The following is a 12,225-nucleotide window of genomic DNA, read 5'->3' as shown; positions in this document are numbered from 1 at the left end:
AAGCACTACACTACTGCAGAAGCTAACATTCACAGTCTGTGTTGTCTTCGCTCTTGGAGTTATTGCTAATCAGAAAGAAAAATGAATGTGTTTCCTGGATTGACTTTATAAACTTCCACCAAAGGATGTCAAGTAGCACCGCGGTTTGAAATAGTTCAGCTTCCTAAACTGAATTTCTCTCTTTCTTCCAAAAGAAACATGCAAATAGGCAAATTTCCACAAATAAGTTGGAGTTGTGTTCCACAGAAAAATTGCTGAGGCAGTTTAGGTTTGAAAACCTCAATTTCACTGAATTAAAACTAAAGAGTGGGTCACAATTCCTCCAAAGTAGTGTGAAAGTTTACCATAGGTGACACTTGTAGTTATTGGGTTTAAGGCATTATAATGTTTCATACCATTTTTTGTGCTATTTGTCTTCAAGGGGAAATGAGAAATCTTTACAGGGATAAACACTTTTTCATGGGACTGCAAAATTTGAAGATGTTCAGTAAAAAGTGAGAAGTTGGCTGAAGTTGTTGAAATCATTTAGAAATGTATTTACTCACTTTTCTTGTCACTGTTTTTTTTTTCCTCAACCCAGCGCTCAAAAATTGCCCTCTTTGACAAAATGTGGACATACATGCGCAGCGCAGAACCCTCTGTCTTTGTAAAAACCACAGCCGAAGGGGTCCAGAGAGTCCGCAAGTCTAAAGGGAAGTACGCCTACCTGCTGGAGTCCACCATGAACGAATACATCGAGCAGCGGAAGCCCTGCGACACCATGAAGGTGGGAGGTAACCTGGACTCCAAAGGCTACGGGATCGCCACGCCGAAAGGATCCTCATTAAGGTGGGTGGAATAGTATAACAATGTGTCCAATGTTGTTATAGTATCCCACCTACCCTGATGTAGCTTTGCTTATGTGTCTCTGGTTTGTATAAAGGAGATGAGGTAACCTTCCCTACATTTCTTTAAAAAAAAGAAAGGAAACATTGCAATTTATTGTAAGTCCATAAATTGCAAAACAACAATAATGACATGTAAATATTTAATTAATTGAATAGTCCACTGTGGAATATTTCCAAATTATTATTGACTTTGAATTTGATCAGGTTTCTTTTGAGCCTGTTGCCATTAATCAGTAACATTGCTAAGTTTGGATGCAGATTTAAAAGATTTGGAATTGCTTCATCTATCTATTGCACACATAGACCACTCTCCTCTGCTGTATCTGTTCTAGCTTCTGCTTTTTACCATGTTTACTGAACCTACCATTTTATATGTTCTCTATTTTCACCTTGACTTTTTATGATTACATAGTTTGAATGCATTTCTATACGTAGTCTTTGTTAGCTTGTTAGAAATGTTGAATTGTGATTTTTCTTGCTATTTTTCTTAAACCCCTGCAGTACACTGATTTTATTTAACTATTTGATGAATCTTTCCTTTGTGGAAAAATTGAACATGAAAAAAAAAGTTTACACCCTCCGAACTGTGTTACTGCTTGGGTTTCAAAATGTATTTTATATGCATAATTATATAATGATGTTTGAAGCTATTTTGATATATTTTAAGATACAAACAATTTCTGACTTGCTAAGAACTCATTTTATTGACAACTACTTTTCTAGAGGGTAAAATGTTAGGAAATGTTGCATGCTCTTTGGCATATTTTCATCAGGTCTAACCATTTTTCCCCATTACTGCTGTTTTGCTGTCTCTCTTTTAGTGGGGTCACTTGCCAGACACTGTTATATGTATGTTATGGATGTGAGTACGTTGCTGTAGCCCCTAGTCCCCCCAAGTTTTAGCCCTCTGTCCTCTCTTTTGTGTTATAGATAAGCTCTGCCACCTTTGACAAACGTTGTTACACTCAGATTTGATCCTGTTTACATAATTAAACTTCCTATTTATTAGAGGGGAGGGGATAATCCAGATATTTTAGTACATAGAGTTTTCTTAAATACCTCTAAGGGAGTAATAGTCTATTTGTAAGTGGCTCACCTTGTCTTACAAGTATGTTTTATCGTTTCAAGAAATGCGGTTAACCTCGCTGTACTAAAACTGAATGAGCAAGGCCTGTTGGACAAATTGAAAAACAAATGGTGGTACGACAAAGGAGAGTGCGGCAGCGGGGGAGGTGATTCCAAGGTCAGCCCCAGTGAGCAAACTGATGGGTAACTCATTGCAACTCCTGAAAAGTAAGCAGCAAACCAGCGCAGGATCCCAATCTGCACTGACAGCAGACCAGTCACCTGCTGAATCAGCTGCACAGCGAGCAAACCTCACCCCTGTTAGTCACAGCTGTTACACATTCAATACAATGAGGAAAGTTTAGCAGATGCACGTGGAAGTTTGTGTAGCTTGGACTCACCTAATTGGCTTCACTGCATTTGTTCTTGCAGTATGGCTGCTGCTCTTGCTGCTTACTTCGGGCGATACGTTAATGCACATTTGGCTCTGCAAAACTCGCATTTGCTTAGGCCAAATGGCGCATCAATGTCTATCGCCACTGTAACAGAAAGAAGAGAAAGAAATGTAAGAAAAGAGAATCAAAGAGAGAGAGARAAAAAAACTTGAATCAGTGTAAATGTAATAATAACATAAAATAACATTTTTAATGTTATTTATGTTATTTTCCACGTGAAGAACGCCAGTAAACCTTGCAGTATTGAAACTCAGTGAACAAGGCGTCTTAGACAAGCTGAAAAACAAATGGTGGTACGATAAAGGTGAATGTGGAGCCAAGGACTCTGGAAGTAAGGTTAGTCGCTGCAGGTTCTATGTGATTCAAGCACATTCATAATTATTGGGAATGACCCCATTTAAAGTAATGATAAATCATTTCAAGCAAATGCACAAACATAGCATGAGATGCCTTGGTAAAATGTAATTTACTAATGCCTGCAGACCTACTAATGATTAATATCATATATATATATTTTATATTACAGTAATGCATGCAATGTCATTATTAATGTGCACTCCTTTATCAAAATGACCCTTAAAATTCTCCTTTTCCAGCTTCGCACTTGCAAATACAAATGAAATGAAAAGCTTTTTTCTTACAAAAAAGCTTTGATATATTTACTATATCTTAATGATTTTAATTATTTGGCTGCAGCTACACAAAACCAGAAAATCAAAGCACCAAATGCTAAAATTTGACAGTAATTGGCAGAACTTTGGACCATCTATAAAGGGTGTCCAATGCTGTTAAATGTCTGTATGTGTACTGCTGTGTGTTAATGTCTAGCAATGTTTGTTTTGTGTTTTTTTTTCTTTTTGTGCTTCCTTACTTGTTTATCTTGCAGCTCTTTAAGTGTGCTGAAAATTATTATAAAGCCACCATTTTAAAAAAAAAATTCCCAAAATAAAGCTCCTTCACCTTCCTTTTCCAGTCTGTCATGATTAAATGACACCAATTAACATAAAATGATCCTTTTTTCTGCTTCTTTTTCTTCAACTAGCACTTGTGTCTTTTCCTTGATGCCTCACTTTTCTGTTGTTGCATGTGAAATAAAAACTGAACAAAAGAAAAAGATAGAAAGAACTGTGTGTATGGCTGTTGTGTTGTCACTTTTCCACTCAAGGATAAACTGTGCACCACTTTGATGAGGTAGATCCCTATGTATCCATTTGGCATCCACTTTAAATGAATACATGGGTGTTTAATGGGCCTAAAAGAGCTTATTGTACTGTATGTGTCCAAACCTGATTGGTTTTTAATAGTCTGTCCCCCTCTTGTCTGTCTTTAAGTAAAGGTCTTTGAGCACGTTTGTAACAGCTTAGCCCTTTCTAATGGGCAACCCATGTAAATGGTCCTCATAGAGAACAAATTTCTGATGTAGATCCACAACACAGTGATGTTTTATGCTGCTACATTTCATTTTAATTGACTAACCACACCCACCACATTGCTTTGAATTTACCCCAACTTTAAAAAAATAACTGATGTGTTATTTGTTGTTGTTTTCTGTGCTTTTTAAATATTATTTGTAGACAAAGTAATCCAGATTATTTCATGTTGTGGTGCATTTTGTGTATGTTTCAGTAATTGCTGTGATTGTGTTGTTTTTTTGTTGTTGTTGTTTGATTTTTTTTATTTTTATTTTAATCATTGACGTACATCTTTTTTAAATTATTTACTTTTAAAACTCAGATTTTACCACTGCCCCCAAACACTAATCCTGATCTCGTGTCCGTCCTGCAGGAGAAGACCAGTGCCCTAAGCCTGAGCAACGTGGCTGGGGTCTTCTACATTCTGGTCGGCGGACTCGGTTTGGCCATGCTGGTGGCCTTGATTGAGTTCTGTTACAAGTCCCGAGCCGAGGCGAAACGAATGAAGGTGGCAAAGAATGCACAGAATATTAATCCAACTTCCTCGCAGAATTCACAGAATTTTGCAACTTATAAGGAAGGTTACAACGTATATGGGATCGAAAGTGTAAAAATTTAGGGGGTAGGGATTGAGGTTTTCATAAATTCCCCCCAAATGCACGCTTTTTTGGCTCCATCCGTTCCATCCTTCAGTGTTAGTGAGTGAAGAGGTTGGCCAACGGATCGTATGTACTGGTGATTTATGATTTTAATGAGAGAAAGCGATACTCCCCCTTTTTTACAAGCATAAAAATTGTGTTTGTTAATTTATGTTCTCTTCCTCTTTGAAACCATTTTCATGTATGACTGTTGATGGCCATGCTTGTTAATACCTCTGTCCTAGTAACGTACTTCAACAATAATGCTTGCAATGACCATGCAGAAACCTTTACATGATCATTTGCATCTTGCATTGTGTTAATCACAGACCTCACGTTAAGTTCTCATCTACATTCTCATATTTGTGTATCTATAATCTCTTAAGCATTTTGATGTGGTCAGACGCATCCGTCTAACATGTTGCTTTCTTGTTTGTGTATGGATCCGTGTGTGTGTGCGTGTGTGTGATGATTGGGCTGGCTTGTGTCTGGATGTGCATGTGGCTTCTGTGCTTTTGTAGGTGACCTTTGGGGATGCCATGAGGAATAAAGCGAGACTTTCCGTTACAGGGAGTACTGGGGAGAATGGTCGGGTGATGACTCCAGAGTTTCCCAAAGCTGTCCACGCTGTCCCGTATGTGAGACCTGACATGGGACTAAACGTCAGCCTGACAGATCTATCCTGATCACTGAGAAACTCCTGAGTGCCTTACAACAGTTTTAATAGAGTGATTTTTTTTTTTCTTTCGTCCCTCGTTTCTGTTTTGGCACTTTTTTTTTTGTTTGTCTTGTGAAAAAGTAAAGGTATGAGAGAGATTTCTCTTTCTCCACACAAAGACTTTTACTGTTGCTCTCTATCTACATTTTCCATAAAATAGCTTCCCTTCAAGGGTGGAATTTTACTCGAAATATAAACAGTTGGCTTTTGTTTTCTAGACTTGTGGTGTCATGCTTTCCTACCTGCTTGAACTGGACTGAGAAAGAAGCAAGGGCTTGATTCACGGCTGCAGTTTCTCCTGGGTGTCAGCGATTCAGTCAGCCCCGCTGTATTTGTGTGCCTGAATAATGGAAGTGCGTGTGTGTGTGTGTGTTTGCGTGCGTGTGTGTGTGTGTGTGTCTGCGTGAGTGTGAGAGAGGGAGGGGTCAATTTATTGATTACAACTGTTTCTGTAGCCCCCGCCCGCCAAACTGGATTTTCAAGCACACTTGATATCACCTCCATTAAGATGTGAAATGGATTTTTTTTTTTTTTTTGTAAAAAAAATTTGCAGAGGAAAAAAATGTACAAAAAAAATATTTTTATGTATTTTCACAGAATAGCTTTTAAATAAACTTGCGTACATACTGGTTGGATATGAACGACTTAACGTGAGAGTTCAGATAAAAAGTACTAAACAGCTTCTAGTTCCATAATTTGAAAGCCAAAAACATTACATAAGAGAGTGAGATCTTAAAGTCATGTAATTAATTCTTAATAAAAACTTTCCTGTATATTTTATTCTTTAACATTAGGTGTTGATATGATCTATATGTCAATGCTTGACATTTGGAAATAATCCTTCTTAGCTTTTTATTGTTGGAGTTGTTGCAGCAATTTTCTTTTGTTCTTTTGTCTCTGTTGGCTTCAGTGCTTTTGCTGTTTGTAATTTTTCTGACGAGGACCAGAGTTACCGCTCTGTTTTCAAGAAGAAACATAATCTGTTTACATGCCATGAATGGAAAACAATGAACAGGATGATACGGTATTATAGTATTACATTCTGAGGACATGAAGAGGAGGCATCCACTTTCATATGGCTTAGGTGAAGGTCCAAAATGCCAAATAAGTAAGAGTGCCAAATTCTAGTGCCAGTAGGTATAACTATAGTCTTACTATAATAAATAACTGTCATCTCAGTGAATGTAAATGACTCTGATACATTCTGTAACTTTTGTATCTAGGTGTACAGTTGGTGGCAATGACAGTGCTAATAACAATAGCCTTTTTGCTTTGTTTTTCCGTCTCCATATTTTTTGCATTGATCTGACAATAAAGTAGCACCGGTTGCATGTCGTTGCCACATTATACTACATACGTTTATTTCATTAATGCCATTTGTTTTCATTTTATTGTTGAGACTGTGAGGTTACCTATTTGAAATTGGAAATATAATGTAAGACATATACATATATAAATATAGATATACACACAATATATATACATAAATCATATATTTTATATAAAAAGTTAAAATATTTAAAAACTGTGTCCCGTTACAAAAGCTACTTTGCTTCCATTAAATACTACATTTATTTGTCAGCATTCTAAAAATGCTTTTAAACTATTTTCACTTCTGTTTTGCACTATTTTTTAAATTAGCACATTTGTCTTCAATTCCCTGTCAAAACTCAACCTAAGCTGTATTATTTTCAATGTTTCTTCAAATCAACATTATAAACAAACCATAGTTGCTATTCAGTTCCATTACATATTAACACTGACATTTTGTATATGGAATGTGTGCTAACTTCATTATTTTTGGAAACTATTTCTAAATAAAAGTTGCTGATTTCTTGTTATTCTGTGTATTATTCGTTAAGGTTGATGTTATTTACCCTGCAGAGTTTTTCAGCAGCGTGGACCCGTGTGTATTCAGTCCGTTAAGCTTTCTGTGATTCGGTCATACTCTCAGGTTCACGGGGCTCATTGTGCGAGAGGCGGGACACACCTGGCACAAGCTGCTAATTAGCTCACAAATGAGTCATTTTAGAAAACATCTTTGTAGATTAATCATCTTTGGGGAAATACAGGCGTAGTTAATTGGTGGTTCAATCCAAAAAAATGATGAATATGTTGTATGTCTTTGAACATCAACACCAGAAGACGATATGGCTCCCAAATCATCACTGACTGAAAATTTTACACTTCACCCAAACTCTGGGTCTCATTTCCAAATGGAATATAAAGTTTACTTTCATCTGAACAACCGTCCAGTTTTTTTTTCCTCCGAAGTCAAAGTAAGATATATGATATTGTCTCTGGTTCAGGAGAAATCTAAAACATCTTCTGAATCAGAAACATGGTTCTAGACATGGACAACCATGTCATCGTTGTGGTTCATGTCTTGGTTTGGTGGATGTTGAAGCGCTGGTTTCAGATGTTTTGTGAATCTTCACAATTCCTTTAAAATCCTTTCAAGACTGCAGTTATCCCTGTTTCCCAAGGAAACTCCTACCACACTTTTTTCTTTCACTAAACTTTCTTTTAATGTGCTTGGATGCAGCACTGTAAACAACTAGCTTCCTCAGCATTTACCTGTTGTTTGTAATCACCAGTCTTCTTTTTGATTGTGTATTTAAAAACTCTATTACTCTAATGCAATATTCACTTTTTAAGAATTTTGGGTTTTCATTAGTCATTGGCCAAAATCATGAATGCTTCCATAAACACACTTGAATTATATTCCTGTATGTGGAGAGAGTCTAAAGCCACATGAATTCATCCTTTTGAATTTAAATACTGCAATATTTTTTTTGTGGTACAGCTGCGGATAATCTGAAAAGACAATTATGTCAAAGATAATTTTTCATTAAACAAAATCGCTGTCATTTTTGTAAAATAAAAATCTTAAGAGTGTCACATTTAGTGGATCAAACAAAAGAGAGTAGAGAGAAATTGAATGAAAGGTAATTTCATTACACTAATAGAGAATTCATTTTTAGATTACCCATAAATAAAATAACACAATACCAGTGTCAAATAAACTGTGGTAGCCATTACTATATGCAACAGACCCTACAGCTTTATGCTTTTGAACATAAAAACGGGCAGGAACAAAAGAAACGCTGTCTCTTGGTTTTCCTTGATTCTCACTGCCTGCTGGGCAGGAACCGGCTGCAGGGAAAACATCGCACATCTTTAAAATAAAGATCTGAAAACATCATGCTGGATACATGTCAGCCTCTCCAACCAGAGAAACTCATCTGGTTTCATTAGCCAATCTCAAATTACCATACCAGGCAATGATAGAAAAGATTTACACCTTTATGTAAAAGCATCTCATTAAATATTAAAAGCTGGCATTTGTACTTCTGTCTTGCATCATTTTGAAGCTGTAAAAATTCAAATTAAGACGGAATTTTCAAGAAAAAAATATTTTTTTAATGCTTGTTCCTGTCAACCTGTTAGATTGAATCATTCGCCTTATTATAGTTGGTGCATGTTTAGGAGAAATCTTCCAGACTTAAATTAATTTATCTTTAGGTTTAGGCATTTGGAGATGGTAAAGATGCTTTAGCACGGCGTGGCTTCTTGTGTCAGACAGGCTGGTATTTCAGAAACTGATGTTGTCACACACAACCAGTACTCAGCTTTAAAGAGAATGGTCCAAAAAAGTAAATATCTACCATAGAAGATAAGAGTAGAAGGTGTTGGCAGCATCTTGTTGTAGGGAAGCCTTCCTTCACGAATGAGAGTGAAGCTGGTTACATAAAAAGGAAAACCTATTTTGATTTAGAAACTTAGCCAGATTAAATGAATAATGTTGAGATGACTTTTCAAAGAAAAATGCATTCAAACTCAAAATCTGCCAACACAAAAAATGCAAGGCAATGATGAAAACACATCCTGGAAAAATAAATACATTCATGTTTTTTATTATCAGACAATACAGTTTTGTCACTAAGCATGTCTTATGCAGTAAAGTTAAAGTCTAGAAACATTCTTGCTTCCCAGGTCGCTGCTCCAGGTACACATGCTGCTTTAAATGTCTGAGCAGAGGAGCTGCGGCTCACCATCTGGTGCCGAGTTGGATCAGATGGCTTGGCAACTGGTCACATCTGGTCATCAATATTTTTATCTGCTTTTTGCCCTAAAGACAAATTTTGAAATTTTAATATTTTTCAACCATTTAATGCCTTTCGGAACATCTACACTCGCTTGCAAGAAATTGGATAAATCCTAAGCTTTGTTGTAATTTCCAATGTTTGAAGATATTTTATATCCACAAGGTTTAGTCTAACTGGAAACAAATAATAAACTGGTAAAATGAAAACCAATTAATCAAATATTATGCATGCAATTATGATAAAATAACATGGTTTTTTCTTATTATAAGCACCGTTCTGCTGCTTGACTTTTTCCAAGTAAGGAGTGACATTAATTATTTTTGCTTGAAGCATCTTTCTGCATTTTTCTATGAAACAAGAAATCTTTAAAGGTTAGGAATGTCTTGTGGATATACTGCCAACAAATTGCTCTTTTATCAGCAAGTCAGGCTTTCTTTCTCATTCAGAGATTTATCTTGTTCTTACTATAACGGATTATATCACAAATAGTGTTGTGCTTTTGTTTAGCTAAGCTGTGACATTTTTTTTGTTGTGAAATTGGTGTAATTTTTCAGATAAATAGAATAATTTCACCAAATCAACCTCATCATCTGTGTATATTCAAGTGTTCTCATGGGATATTAGTTCAGCCAATCAGAGCCCAGAGTGATGTGTAAAATTAATCTTCATCCATGAGAACAATCAGACAGCAGGGGGCCGGCTCATTCTCCCTCACCTCCCAACGCTACATTGCTAATCAGCGACGGTTGTTCTGATGCTATCCTCACTGGACTCAGGCTAATGATGACAGAAGGCAAACAGAGAATGGCCTGGATCTGCCGCCTCATGTAGATGTCGTCAATATGAGGTGCAGCTGGGACAACGTTTCATCTTCAGGACCGCTCTGGCCTCATTTACCGGATCGAAAAGGCTATTTTTGTTAAGCATGCTAAGTTTAAATAGTTTCAGGAAAACAAAAATAAAATCCCTGGCAGTTTTATGACTCACCTTAATTCTCTGTGTTTACATTTCAATCACTTGAAGATGTTTTAGAAGTGCTTGAAAAAAGAAAAGTACTGAGGAAACCTCAGCTTTAATAATTAAAATTAATACAATTCTTTGTTTCAACAAGTCATGCATTAGCCAAATGCTTAGCCTGGCCTTTCCTCAGTCAAACCTGTTCCTCATCTACAAGCAGTCTGCCATTTTTAACCAACCCACCTGTTGGCATGTCTGCTGTGCATAAAAAGCTGGTCTTTCTCAGTTCTTTGTCAGATCTTCCTCTACTTTTTCCTAACACATCATGTTGCTTGAATTAGTTTTGTTGTTAGTAAAAGCTTGTCTTTCCAGAGAAAGATAAACTGTTGTTGGAAATTTAACTAAATCAGCCACGAAATTCTTAAAGAGCAGGAACTGGATTTTAAAAATTAGGTTCTATAAAAGATTGTAAGGGGTCAATATCTTACCAACATGAAATAACTTTATTGGCACCTTAAAGGCAGTCGGAAAACCAATAAAAATAAATTTCACTTCTAATATTTTTTGCTTTTTCTCCTGCTTTATGTATTTATCAGACAAATCCTTTACTAGAAAATCTTTATGTTACATTCTCAATTTACTGCTTACAATAGGAAGTTTAGTGTCATGATGGTTTTGACTTTTTGTTCGTTTAGTGAACTATAAGGGTGTTTTTACTGCTGAGCTGTTTAATCTGTTCTAAGCAAACTCTTGGTGTGGTTTGTCTGTGCACATGTGAATAAGGAAATTGGACTAGAGCATCTGCAAAAACAATTGCACTAAGTCCTTTTTAAGGAATTGTTAAAGTGGTTCCTTTATGGTACAAGTGTGATCCAACCTGTCCAACAGCATTATGTTAAAAACCTCAGTCGAAGCCAAAAACGCATTGCATTGTGGGATGCTGTAAAGCAAAGAAACTTCAGAAATCAGCTAAAAATCATCTTAAGAATGCCCAAGTCAACAGTTTTTCAGTAACTATAAATGCTGGTTAATAATTATAAATTTTACTGAGGTTGAACCCTGAAGGTCCCTTTGATCTTCCACTACATTATAGTGAAGAAAAGTTGGTATTATGTTTAACAGTCAATGCAGAATCACCACAACATGCAATATATAATATGTTTTTGACGAAACATTATTTTGCTTTTGTGAATAAACGTTGATCATGTGTTGCTTGTATCATGATTCTTTTGATTTTGGATTTCGACTAATCTCACATTAGGGTAGAAACTGATGTGAAATTTTATTTAACAGCGATTTTGAGAGTACAACAAAACATGCAATAGATAAAATGCCATAATTTTACATGTAAATGAGTTTTTCCAATACGTCGGGGTCTGTTTTAAATAAGTGCCATTTTGTCAGGATACCCATTGCCAGGTTTGTTATTAAATGCCATCAGTGTGTAATATATTATCAACATGGTTGGAGTGCACCTCCTAAAATCAATGACATTTCTAATGCTGATGCGACATTTTCAATTAATTTCTGCTCTTTTCAAGCACATCTAACAATAAGACGGCTCATTAGTGTTTACTCCTTACATTTGTCAGTCGCTCTAGCAGGACGGAAGGCAATTCCTTTACAAGACGTGTTCTAATCACCGCAGTTGGTGAGCCTGAGCGGCTGCCAAAGCAACACATTTCCCAGCCAGCCAGCCGAGGTGGTGGGTGGTGTAATATGCTGTAAAACAGTTATCCTCTGGCTGGGTTGTCATGGCAACAGTGTTAGCTGGGTTTCTCATGTTCCAGTACGGCATGTGATCCCTGTAGCTGCATGTTGGTGCAAAAAAAGTGGGGGGGGGGGGGGGAGGGGATGTTTCTCCATGCTTACCACCATTTTAAGTCACACAGGAAACAGCCGTCGAGTGTTCAATCAGTGGGGTGAATTGTACAACCAAACGCAATTCAGGGCTGACTGACAGTGAGGCGTGCCTCAATAGAGT

General features: G+C 36.6%; 1 protein-coding gene and 1 long non-coding RNA gene across 7 annotated transcripts in view; one reads left to right on the top strand and one right to left on the bottom strand.

The window, feature by feature from the left end:
- gria2b (glutamate receptor, ionotropic, AMPA 2b) overlaps positions 1–7,016 on the top strand; it is a 50,678-nt gene extending 43,662 nt beyond the window's left edge. The window contains exons 13-16 of one of the 6 annotated variants that reach the window (XM_008421067.2): positions 581–828; positions 2,629–2,743; positions 4,193–4,327; positions 4,979–7,016. In XM_008421067.2, coding sequence (XP_008419289.1) covers positions 581–828; positions 2,629–2,743; positions 4,193–4,327; positions 4,979–5,143 — 663 coding nt within the window. In that variant the 3' untranslated portion in view covers positions 5,144–7,016. Of the gene's footprint in view, positions 1–580; positions 829–2,015; positions 2,131–2,628; positions 2,754–4,192; positions 4,442–4,978 lie in introns of those variants that run through there. The other 5 variants (XM_008421064.2, XM_008421071.2, XM_008421070.2 and 2 more) reach the window with 5 other exon arrangements.
- On the bottom strand, positions 5,297–11,998 carry LOC108166650 (uncharacterized). The gene is made up of 2 exons (XR_001776997.1): positions 11,825–11,998; positions 5,297–9,307 (listed from the first exon to the last, which is right to left on the bottom strand). It is a non-coding gene; the product is annotated as an uncharacterized LOC108166650 (long non-coding RNA).
- Between the last annotated feature and the right edge of the window lie 227 nt (positions 11,999–12,225).

Source organism: Poecilia reticulata, linkage group LG10 (genome assembly GCF_000633615.1).
Source record: "Poecilia reticulata strain Guanapo linkage group LG10, Guppy_female_1.0+MT, whole genome shotgun sequence".
NCBI lineage: Eukaryota > Metazoa > Chordata > Actinopteri > Cyprinodontiformes > Poeciliidae > Poecilia > Poecilia reticulata.
The sequence above is the reverse complement of the archived record's forward strand: the minus strand, read 5'-3'. Positions and strand labels throughout refer to the sequence as shown.